This window comes from Diabrotica undecimpunctata, unplaced genomic scaffold, assembly GCF_040954645.1.
Source record: "Diabrotica undecimpunctata isolate CICGRU unplaced genomic scaffold, icDiaUnde3 ctg00000593.1, whole genome shotgun sequence".
NCBI lineage: Eukaryota > Metazoa > Arthropoda > Insecta > Coleoptera > Chrysomelidae > Diabrotica > Diabrotica undecimpunctata.
The window spans coordinates 739830-752129 of record NW_027311900.1 but is presented as its reverse complement, the minus strand read 5'-3'; the positions used below and the strand labels follow the sequence as shown (position 1 = coordinate 752129).

The window sequence follows — 12300 nt, the reverse complement described above, 5'->3', positions numbered from 1 at the left end:
TAATCATAGACACTTTGTACGTGAAATCAAATCTTGACTGACTTTTTCATTTTATTCGGATCTACTCTGTATGAGTACAAGAAACCAATTCGCTAAGGATTTCTGCTTAGTTGAGGAGACATGTCGTGGAATGCAAATTTTAGATTCCCCATGTCTCTATTAACATCTTTATCAACGTCTGTTTTGCTTTGCAATTTTTAGAAGGCTCAGATTAAGGCAGAAATCTGAATTGTGTTTCGAAACTATTTTACGGATTTATTATCAGATGTCGCTATTGCGTCCATATCGAAGCCATTTTAGTGTTGCTTCTTAAAGACAGAAAAGATTTATTTTTCACGTTGAGAAAGCCTATGAATAGCTGTTCTGATGAGCCCCATTAGGGCGAAATACGTATAAACAGATACATAGACACTTTGTACGTGAAATCAAATCTTGACTGCCTTTTTCAAAAAATTTATAATTTGCTACTAAACTAAACAAACTAAAAAAATTATACATAACTTTATTATGTTACAAATCTAAACAAGATACTTATCGTTACCAATTTACAAATTTGAAATAAGTGATAAGTTATTTTACTGGTTTAGTGGCTCAACAATTTTAATAACCCGTTCTTCTGCCAAAATAGCTGTATTTTCAGGTGCTCTTGGCATATTTTGAGCCAATTTTGATTCAAGGATTTCTCGCTTTTGTATTTTCAGTGCAAGTTTAATTTTTTGTAAAGGTGTCAGGTCATCAGTAAAAATTTCTTTTTTCGTCAACTTTTTATAATTTAGAATTTTAAATTCGTCTGTTTTGTCTTTGTTCGGTTCTATTTCAGTTGGCTAAAATTGTAAAGTAATCTTCTGAATGTTCTGTTGTATTATTAGGTTTAACTTTTACTTACTGGATTTTCTTTTTGTTTTCTACTATCTAACTCTTCTTCCAATCTTTCGTAGATTAGATTTGTAATGTCATGTGGTTTCAGTTCTTCTTTCCTGTTTTCAACTTGTTCATTTTGTTCTTTAAATCTCTTTTTTAATTCTGGTATGATTCCAGTGCTTACATCTGGCGTATTTAATTTCTTTATGGGTGAACTCACCAACTTTTCTTTGCTGTATAAAACATTGCTGTCAGACATACCTTGTGCTGCTTTGTCGACACATAATGGCTTCACTTCTTTTTCAGTTTCTTTGTCGTGATATCTTAAGTCTACAAAGGTGTTAGTTTCTACAGAATGCAGGACAGTTTTGGTATCTGTATCCTTTTCTTTATCAACTCTTTTATCACAAATTGTAATTATATTTATTGGTTGTTTACAACCCCCTAGACATCCATTTTTACATTGCTGTTCCTCGATACTTCTTTCACACTGAGTTTGATTGTTGGTTACAGAATGGTTTGGTTGTTTACAACCCCCTTGATACACATTCTTACATTGCTGTTTCTCGAAACTTCTGTTACACTGAGTTTGATTGTTGGTTACAGAATGTTTTATTTGATCTTTTTTAGGTACGTAATCCAAGTCATCGCCACGTCTAAGATGATCTGCGCAGCTTAAATCTATCTTAACACTGTTGACAACCTTATTCGTTGGAGTTCTTCTGTTATACTGATTGCAGAAATTTTTGGAACATGTTGCTTCGTTGTAATATCTGTTATCTGTGTAATTATCCTTAACACGGTAACTATCTGCATCATCATATATATTTGGCCTAACATTATAGCCTAGGAGATCTTGATGCTGCCTGTCTAAAGGTAGATTGTGACAAGTAATACATGTTTGAGGAATTTGTCCGTTACTCTTTCTTATTTTATTAGCAGTTTTATTCGATTTCTTATAATATGCCATCTTTGGTGTATCATACATTGTATCTATCTCCCTACATCTATCACATATCGTACAAAACTCATCGTCATTATAAATATTATTTCTAGAATAGCCCTGAAGTAATTTATCGTCACCATATCTATTTTTGTTTTGTTTGAGGGATCCTTTTATATATTCAGCACACGTGTCTGGACATTCGCGAGAGGAATAATCTCCTAAAGGTGGACAATTGACCCATCTTTCCATTTTGTCACAATGTTGCATTATTTTTGAAGGCGTATCCTCAAACTCCACTTGCCAACCAGTAGGTGTGGTAATTTTCTTTTTGGGAGTTTCTATGACGTAAGCTAAACCAAATTTTCCCTTCGTTAACTGTTTCTTCTTATAATCGCAGCATCGGTATTCCTCCGAATCAGTTTCTGGTGTATATTGAGCTTGATTTTTAAACTGATATCGAGAGGATTCTCCAATATGTGTAGGCTGATTTGTTAACTTTACATATGGATCTGGATCGCAGGTAATTATATCATCTGATCCGCTACTAAAATCAGAACATTCAAAAGCATTTTCGTTATAAAAATGTGTATAGGGAAACATAATAAAAAAGAATATTAATTAACATAAATTTTGATAGTTATTTCAGTGACAGTTTAAAAATTGTCATCCATTGTTTATGATGGATCTATGGATCTATAGGTTTTTTGATGTATCATGTTGATTATGTCATTAGCAGCAATGTGTCATCTATATCTATACATTTTGTTGTTTTGTTGCTGCATGTAATATATATATATATATATATATATATATATATATATATATATATATATATATATATATATATATATATATATATATATATGTATATATATATACAGTGCGTAAAAGCCAAATGGAATAAATTCATTATTTAGGTTACTGTACATATTTATAAAAAATCCCGAAACACGTCAAATTTAAATTATAACTTGACATTCTTTAACGTGAAAATACAACCCCTACCTTCAACCCCCTTAGAATGACAGGTACAACCCCCAATTTTTAAAATATGAAGTATAGGCTTGTGATATATCGTTTGAAAGGTCTTTTCATTCTCCATTCAAAAATGTTGTCGCTTTCAAGTTTATTAAGATTAATTAAGATAAAATAAATTAAAATCATGTGGTTACCGAAATTTGCTACAATACAATCAAAAACTAAAATGTAATGCAAAACGTAATAAAATGTAGAACACGAAAAAGAACTATGAATATTAATGAAGTAGATGTTCAAAATGTTCACCGCGAACGTCTTGACAACATCCTAATCTCAAATAAAACTGTCTTCTAACATTATTTAACATAACAGGCGTGATCAACCTAATCGCAAGCGTTATTCGTTCTTTTAAGTCATTTAAATCAGAAGGTTTAGTTTTTTACACATGGCTCTTCACCTATCCCCATAAAAAGAAATCTAATAATGTAAGATCAGGTGATCGCGCTGGCCATTCAATCGATCCTCGCCTCCCTATCCACCGATTGGGAAATATTGTATCGAGGTACTTCCGGACATTAAGTTGGTAATGTGGTGTTGCTCCATCATGCTGAAACCATATCGTATTCGCTGGAACTTGAGGGTTTCCTGGATCAGGATATAAATTTGCTAACGTTGGAATGACATCATTTTGAAGTAGTGCCAAATAATTGTTGCCATTCAAGTTGCCCTCAATGAAAAAGGGACCAATGATATTGTTTCCTACAATCCCTGCCCAAACATTAACCTTTTGAGGGTATTGAGTGTGTTCTTCTCTCATCCAGTGAGGATTTTCCGTGGCCCAGTAGCGGCAATTTTGCCGATTAGCATGACCGTTAAGTGAAAAAGTACACTCATCAGAAAACATAACGTCTTCTAATTGGATAATATTGTTATCCAACATGTCCATCATTTTCTCACAAAAAAAAAGTTCTCCTATCAAAATCGTCTTCCATGAGCTCCTGAGTAGGTATCATCTTATAGGGATGCAATTTATTTTCTTTTAATATGTTTACTATCGATGTATGGCTAGCATTGAATGTAGTGGATGCCTGTCTACTCGATGTATGTGGATTTTCCTGAAACTCAAGCAACACATCTAATTTGAGTTCATCACTCAGTGCATTGGCAGCTGCTTTTTTATCTGCCTTACATGACCAAACTCGCGAAACTGCTTCTCTATTTTACTTATTGTTCCTTGGGATATAGGCGGTAAATTAGGAAATTTCTCATGAAATAGGCGAGTTACTTTCTGTTGTGTTCTGGTGTTATCTCCGTAACCAATCATTTGTAAAACTGTTATTTTATGCATTTCCGTTAATCTAACCATTTTTCAGAATTGAATTGAACGAACTTTTTACTTAAATTAAAATACTGACAACTTAAATAAAACAATTTACTAATGCGTGTTAAAATAACGTTGCCACGGAAATTCTTTAAAGTTTTTTAATGGCTACCATCTAAAAACCACATTGCTATGGTTTTTGTTCGCTTTCTCATTATCAAGACCTAAACGGGAAATAAGTTTTGAGTATATCTTAGCGAATTTCGGTAACCACATGATTTTAATTTATTGTATCTTAATAAACTTGAAAGTGACAACATTTTGAATGGAGAATGAAAAGACCTTTCAAACGATATATCACAAGCCTATACTTCCTATTTTAAAAATTGGGGGTTGTACCTGTCATTCTAAGGGGGTTGAAGGTAGGGGTTGCATTTTCACGTTAAAGAATAAGTTATAATTTAAATTTGACGTGTTTCGGGATTTTTTATAAATATGTACAGTAACCTAAATAATGAATTTATTCCATTTGGCTTTTACACACTGTATATATAAATACTTTAGTTACTTGTACATAAAGGTACTGTAATTTCTTAGTTATTCGTTAAGAAACTCTTCTACTGAATAATATGATCTTTCAGGTAGATAGACTTTTGTCATTTTACGGAACTTGGGGAAGGATGTTGCAGATTTAAGTTTTAAAGGGAGATGGTTGTATAATTTTTTTGCAGAATATATTGTTTACTAACTCAGTGTACCGGTTCGGTAAATAAACATCACAGGCTGAATTTGTAGTGGAGCAATCATGATTATGTCTTGCTCGAAAAACATGTAGGTGTTTACGAATCAAGCAAACAGTTTTTAAAATATATAAAAAGGGAAGCGTTCAAATCCCGTGTTTATTTTAAGTAGCTTCTGCAAAGTGTTATTCTACTGAGGCCAAAAAGATACCGTATTACTCTTTTTTGTAATTTAAAAATAACATCAAATTGGGCAGCTGAACTAGAATCTCAAAAAGGAAGACCATATCGAAGATGAGACTCGAACAAAGAAAAATATGTTGTTTTGAAAGATGATATAAATTGATTTCCTTCAAAACAGATCTTAGTGCATAGCCGGCTGAGGCTAGTTTCTTACTTAAAAAATCGATATGAAGGGAGTATTTAAGGTTGCTGTCTATAAAAAACAAAAAGAAATTTTACAGAATCAACGATACTGATCTGACTGTTATTAAGAAGCAAGTGTTAAAGAGCTCCTTTGCATGAAGAGTTGCAATATTAAAGTTTCTCCAGGTGATACTGGTATCACCCAAAAATAAAAATTTTTCCATCGATTTTTAAGTTAGTGACGCCATTTATAAAGATAGATAAGGAAAAGTAGAGGACCCAGACTCAATACTGAACTGAAGTAAGATTGGAACCAATTCAAAGAAATACCTTGAATTTCGTAGAAATTTAATAATTTTTCTTCGGAGTAAGGGAGTTGTTGAGTAAGCACAAGAAGAATTGTTGGTGAAGAAGGCCAAACAAATCGAAGGAGGTACTTCAGGAGTTACCAGCCATACTAGGAACGGCTCTTACTCAGCGTTTTTGGAGTACAGTTGTTAGCTGCGATATTTGATGGGGAATGATTCTAGAATATCAAAATACTTATCAGGAAGTTCGTGTCCAGTGTTGTGTAGAAGTTTAGCTGGAGGGAATGGAACTTTTCTTTTAGGAACCCTGGTTAGTATTTACCCTCGGCGATTGCATAGCGTCTTTAATGTTTGTTGGACTCGGTTGCTCGAGTCTGTGATGGTTCGAAGCACATACCTACTACAGAGGGATAGGATTCTGTCTTTAACCGGTGTTAGATTGGCTACCTGATGTATATGTTCTGATGGATAGTATCTGCACATCCTCATGCAAAATCTAAGGATTTTTCTTTCGGTGGTCATTATGGTGTTAATTTAGCGGCTTTAAGTGATGCGTAGACGCATGCCTTGTATTCGATTAGCGGTCTTATATAGGTTTTGTAGGTTTTTACCGGACAGCGTTGCCAGGAGTTTAAACCTTTTTCTCACCGTGTCTAGGGTATCTTGAATGTCGGTTTTCCAGTTGAGAGTTCTACTAAAATGAACTCCCAAATAGGAAACCGAGTTTCTGAGAAGGTCCTCTCCTAACAAGGATTTGAATAAAATAAGTTGTGTTTTGGAGGTCACTCTCCATTTATTGCACCACCTAATGACTCGATCTAAATAGTTTTGTGCTCTTTCTTCTTCTTCTTCAGGTGCCATCTCCGCTACGGAGGTTGGCAATCATCATAGCTATTTTAATTTTTGAGGCAGTAGCTCTAAATAGTTATTTTAAGCTGCATCCAAACCATTCTCTCAGGTTCTTGAGCCATGAAATTCGTCTTCTTTCGATGCTTCTTCTGCCATCTATCTTTCCTTGCATTATGAGTCGCAGGATGCCATACTTCTCTCCCCGCATCACATGTCCGAGATACTGTAGCTTTCTTTCTTTAATTGTAAGTTCAACTTCCTTCTCTTTACCTATTCTTCTCAGTACTTCATTGTTCGTAACTCCATCTACCCAGGAAACCCTCATAATTCTTCTATAGATCCACATTTCAAAGGCGTTAAGTCGTCTCATTGTGTCTAGATTTAACGTCCATGATTCCACTCCATAGTATAGTACACTATATACGTAACATTTTGTTAGGCGTACTTTAAGAGCTAATGTTAAATCTTTGCCACATAGGACCTTTTTCATTTTCATAAAATTAGGATGTGCTTTTTCGATTCTGACTTTAATTTCTGCAGTGTAGTCATTATTTTCTGTTATAAGTGTTCCTAGGTAAGTGTACTTTTTTACTCTTTCGATCTGCTGGCCCTCTACTATCAAGATTTCGTTAGTATTATGGTTGTTTTTACAAATTTTCTGTTTCATCTTCCAGAGTTTCTCGCAGCCTTGCCTGACTCCTATCTTTATTTCCATTTCTTCAGATGTCTCTTTTTCAAGTCGTACTATTGCTCGCTGATTGTAATAAAGGTTTATTAGCCTTAAATCTCTTTCATCTAGGTTTTTATTTTTTAGAATTTCCATGAGTCGGTCATGTTTTACTTTATCAAACGCTTTATTGTAGTCTATAAAACAAACGTAAAGAGGACGGTTAACATCCAAACATCTCTGCGTCAGCTCGTTGAAGGAGAATAGTGCCTCTCTGGTACCCATACCATTGCGGAACCCATATTATGTGTCACTAATATCCAGCTCCAATTTAGTGTGAATTCTGGCGTGGATAATTTTTAACAGAATTTTCAAGGTATGCGACATTAAGCTTATGGTTCGATAGTCACTGCACTCTTTAGCATTTACTTTCTTTGGCAAACACACAAATGCTGATGTCAACATTTCTCTAGGGATGATTTCCGTAGTATAGATAGCGTTGAACAGTTCTACTATGATCGTTGAACTATCATGTAGAACTAGTATAGGTTTTTCTCGTTGACCAACTTTAATAGCTCGCTTGGTAATTCATCTGGACCAGCAGATTTATTGGTTTTCATTGAGTTTAATGCCTGACTAACCTCTGATTTGGTTATCTCTGGCCCTACATCTCCCGTTTGGCTATCTACAGATGTACTAACTTCTCTCTGGTCATGAAATAATTCCTCGATGTACTCTTTCCATCGTGGTAGTTTTTGTTCTGTCTCCAATATAATATTTCCATTTTTGTCGCGCAATATATTCGAGGTTCTTCTACTTCCTACTCCGGCTAGTTCTTTAACTTTTTTATGTAGATTAAAGTTGTCATATCTGTTTTGCAGTTCTTCTATTTCTTTCCATTTTTAAGAGAAGTAGGTTTCTTTAGCCTCCCTAATTTTGCTTCTTATTTGGTTTTGAAGCTCTTTATAGCGGATCGTATTGATGGTTTTGTTTTTTCTCCTTTCATTCATCAACTCTAGAATTTCCTCGGTCATCCACTCTTTTTTCTTAAATTTCGTTGTTGTGCTCTTTCGAATACAGATAATTGTCCACGCTCTCTATGTGGCCCTGACGTGAGAAGTGCAGTTTCATCCGCATACAGAAGATGTCAACATGTCGTGATTTACACAATCAAAAGCTTTGGCATAGTCACAAAAAACAGTGGCAGTGTAAAGTTTATTGTTTAGTGCTTGGTAAACCTAATGTATTATTGAAAACATAGTATCACTGGTGCATTCATGCTTTTATAAGTATCTCAATAATTTTGGTTAGTACCGGTAGTAAGGCAATAGGTCTAAAGTTGCCGACATTCGATTTTTCACCACCATTATGAAGAGGAATAATAATGGCTGTCTTCAGGCACCCTGGAATTATACTTTTTTCAAAGGAATCATTAATTAGTGAGACCATGAGTTCCAACACATTTTTTGGAAGATTTAAAAAAAAATTTTAACTTCACAGGAAGATTCGCTTTTGATATTGATACTATTAATTGTATGAATCAGTTCAGATGTACCAGCTGGTTTCTAAGAATGAATTCGAAACTTTTTTTGAATTGAGGGTATAGGAAATGGGATCTTGTTGTGGCAAAATAGTTGATATTAAATTAATTTTATCTCACATTGTAACGATAAGACTACCAAAGAGAATTAAAATACTATTATAAAAATAATACCTCAATCAACCATGGTAGCTTATCGTCTATGCTTCGCCTATCTCAGTATCTCAAGTGTGAGTTTGTCTAGTCTTAAACTAGGAATCAAACCTGAACCCTTAGCTGATAGCAAATAATGCCCTGCCAATGCTTTACATTAAATAAATTCGAATGATACTTATGGCATCGATGGGCCGCTTGCCACTAAATATCGGTGGCCTCTCAATTACATCACATCAAAAAGGGTTTAATTTCCTTGCCATTTTACAAAATTACAATGAAATAAATAGCAGATTACAAGGATAAAACGAAATATGATTATTATTAAACTTAGTTAAATTCTTTATTAAGATTCCCACTGCACAAGAAACACGTGGTTTAAAATAAGTAAGGTTATGAATATTGAGAATGCTGTAAGAATTATAGAATAAAGATTACAATGAAAGTACTCACCCTAAGAAAATGTTGTAGACCATAAAATGAAGCTTATTATAATTTTTGCCTTCTTTTATAAATTTTAATTATAGACAAAAAACATATCCCACTATGTCAGAAAAGCTGATTGACAGAACCTAAGTGTGAGGCTGAAATGAAGTTAGCGCTGATGGCATAGGACGGAAGCCTATGACGGAATTAGCTTTTCTGTCAACATAGAACAGACTATTTAGTCTACCGGACAGAAAGAGAGAAGGCAAATATTTATTCTACCGAAAAGAAAGAGAAAGAAAAGAAAGACAGAGGGCGCCAACTACTTTTTGAAGAAAAAATAGTAAAAACGAATCTAAAGATAATAAATTAATAAAGAAATTAAAATAAAATAATTATTTAAATATAAATTAATAAAGATGTGACGTTTATAACGTTACAACATTAATGAAGTATTTATTTAGATTCTCAGGGTTTAAAAGAGAAAATGTTTGAGCTGTGTTAGTTTTATTTCGAAGATCGTTTATTATTTCGAAGTTTTTTTTGCAATATTTTTAGAGCTTCCCAGACGAGTTTGATAGTACGTTATTTTTGCTGCTTTGATAAGTTTTAGATGGGTTTCTCTGTATTTGGTGGTATATTCAGTGGCAAAGATATTGGTAGTAAATTTCTTGATGCACAGTAGTGAACGCATACTCTTGGCTGATATGCGGATACCTTTGGTAGTCCAGGGTTTGTGATGTTTTGACTTAATTGTAATTAAAGGAAATGCCTTATTGAAAATACAGACAAGCCTATCAAAAATCACTGAAATTATAGTCCACTTCCACGTCAAGCATACATTTTGTAATTTGGGAAAGTTCTAAGTGGAAAAAATCCTACCTAAACGTCGGGAGGGTTAGTTGAGAGTGTTAAACTTAGTATATCATGATCAGATAGTAATTGTAGAGCGTATGTCAAGGGTTGAGAAATCTGAGGTAGATGTTGTATATATATATATATATATATATATATATATATATATATATATATATATATATATATATATATATATAATAATAGAGTTTATTTATAACAAAAAAAAGGTTACAATATAAATTTACATATTTTATACAATAAATAAACCCAGTTTCTCACAGAAGTTGTGTGTCACACGGACTACAACTTGTACGTGAGGGTTGAATTTTTAACATATTTGCACAAATTACAATTATAAATTTTTTTACAGTAGTAAAATACAAACATTAATAGCTGTTCATTAATTCTTGCAATTTATATCTATTACCATGGATCCTTTTTTATTATTATTTTTTTATTTTTTATAGTTGTGTATTATTTTGATGGTAGATGGTAAGCAATTAAACATTTTTGGTCCCAAAAAATCAATGCAACGTTGGTCAATGGGTTTTCCTTTTTTGGTACTAATATCGTTAAATTTCTAGTTCTAGTTTGATATGTATGGTGGGTCCAATTCAGAAATGATTTCTCACTGTGTAAATATAATAATGATTTGTAGGAGTACAACTGGTTCAAATCCATGAAATGACTGTCTGTAAATAATTGGTCCACTGAAGATCTTATACCCCTTCTATATATTATTCTAATTATCCAATTTTGTATAAAGTTTAGATTTTTAATTTAGATTCAGTATTCACAATTTTGAGTAATTCGATAAGAACTTCATCAGGCCCGGGAGATTTACCACCTTTAGCTTGTTTCATTTTCATTGCATATTCAATTTCTTCTCGTATAATGGCAGGCCCAGTATCATCCTTAAATTCTTTTGGTGCTTCTGTTCTCTCTTTGTCTTCAAAAAGTTGTGCTATATATTGTGTCCATCTCTGCATTGTTTTGTTTATATCTGTTATAAGTGCACCATTTTCATCTCTTAGTTGCCTAGTTTGAAGTGTTTTTCTCATTCCTGTTAATTCTCTAATTATTTTATGCATGTTAATAAAGTCATATTTTTTCTCAATTTCTTCTAGTTCTTGGCACTGCTCATGTAACATTCTCTCCTTAGCTTCTTTTATTCTCTTTTCAATTAATCGATCAGTTTCATTATATTTAATTGTATTTTTTGTTTTGAATGATTTCTTTCATTCATTAATAGTAGTATTTCTTCAGTCATCCAGTCTTTATGTTATCTTTTCTTTGGTTTTAAGTTTTCATTTGCTGTTTTAATTATTGCTACTTTTATATTTTCCCATTTCTGATCAATGTTATAACAACTCTTATTCAGTTCTTGGGCATAACGTAGATTTTCAGTAAGAGTTTTTACAGTTTGTTCCTTCGTTTGTGGTTCCCTTAATCTCTTAATATCAATTCTACTTTGTGTGGGTTTTTTAACCAGTTTCAATTTGGTTCGTAATGTGACTACTATGGGGTTATAGTCTGAACCGATGTCTGCTCCAGGGTAAGTTTTGGCAGACAGTATAGAATTACGAAATCTTTGTCTAATGAGGACAAAGTCAATTTGATTTCGGATTATTCTATTCGTTGTGTCACCGGGAGATTTCCATGTATAAAATCTTCTATTTGGTAGCTTAAAAAGTGTATTAGCTATTACAAATATACATAAAGAAGCTTTTTTATTATCTAAAGAATTGTAAATTGATATAATAATATTATACAGCCTTTCCTTAAATCCCTTTTAAACAAAAAGTAAGATTGGCTCCAATAATTTGATCGCTGACTCAAATGGCACAAAATCGAAAATTATCAGCTTCTGCCTTATGGTTTCTTCTTTTCGATATTTGCAAACAGGCCTATTTTAAACTAAATTCTTTGTTAAATAGTTTTCCACTTGAAATACTCCGTTAAGAATCTTACGCAATCAAACATCTTCATCTTTTCGAATGATTAGATTTTCTACGGTAAAATTAAACTGTTGTTCGTCACAGTGCTAATGCTTTCTCATGCATATTGAATACTGAATACTGATCGAGTACGTAAATCAAGATGGGATTTTTTCAATAGAAGAAATGCAATAATTATTTCTTTTCAAATAGTACCAGGAGCAGTTACAGTTGTGCTGCTTTTTATCAGAAATTATATTCAATTTTGTAAAGAAATGAATGTAAGTATCTGGAAGTAAGAGGGGTACAAGAACAATTAATAGAATTATTCAAAAGAAATTTTATACTAA

At 32.9% G+C, this 12300-nt stretch overlaps 2 protein-coding genes across 2 annotated transcripts in view; one reads left to right on the top strand and one right to left on the bottom strand.

Annotated features, from left to right (window-relative positions):
* Nucleotides 1–12300, top strand: part of LOC140431198 (serine/threonine-protein kinase S6KL-like) — a 277715-nt gene that overhangs the window by 188373 nt on the left and 77042 nt on the right. The window lies entirely within an intron of this gene.
* On the bottom strand, nt 493–2483 carry LOC140431197 (uncharacterized). Its single transcript, XM_072519121.1, has 2 exons — nt 887–2483; nt 493–824 (listed from the first exon to the last, which is right to left on the bottom strand). Exons 1-2 carry the CDS (start codon nt 2405–2407, stop codon nt 576–578), a joined length of 1770 nt encoding a protein of 589 aa, XP_072375222.1. The 5' UTR covers nt 2408–2483; the 3' UTR covers nt 493–575.

Coding starts and splice junctions, on each gene's coding strand:
- LOC140431197 (XM_072519121.1), bottom strand. CDS start 2,407: ATGTTTCCCTATACACATTTTTATAACGAAAATGCTTTTGAATGTTCT. Junction 825..886: donor GAAAACAAAAAGAAAATCCA/GTAAGTAAAAGT, acceptor TTACAATTTTAG/CCAACTGAAATAGAACCGAA.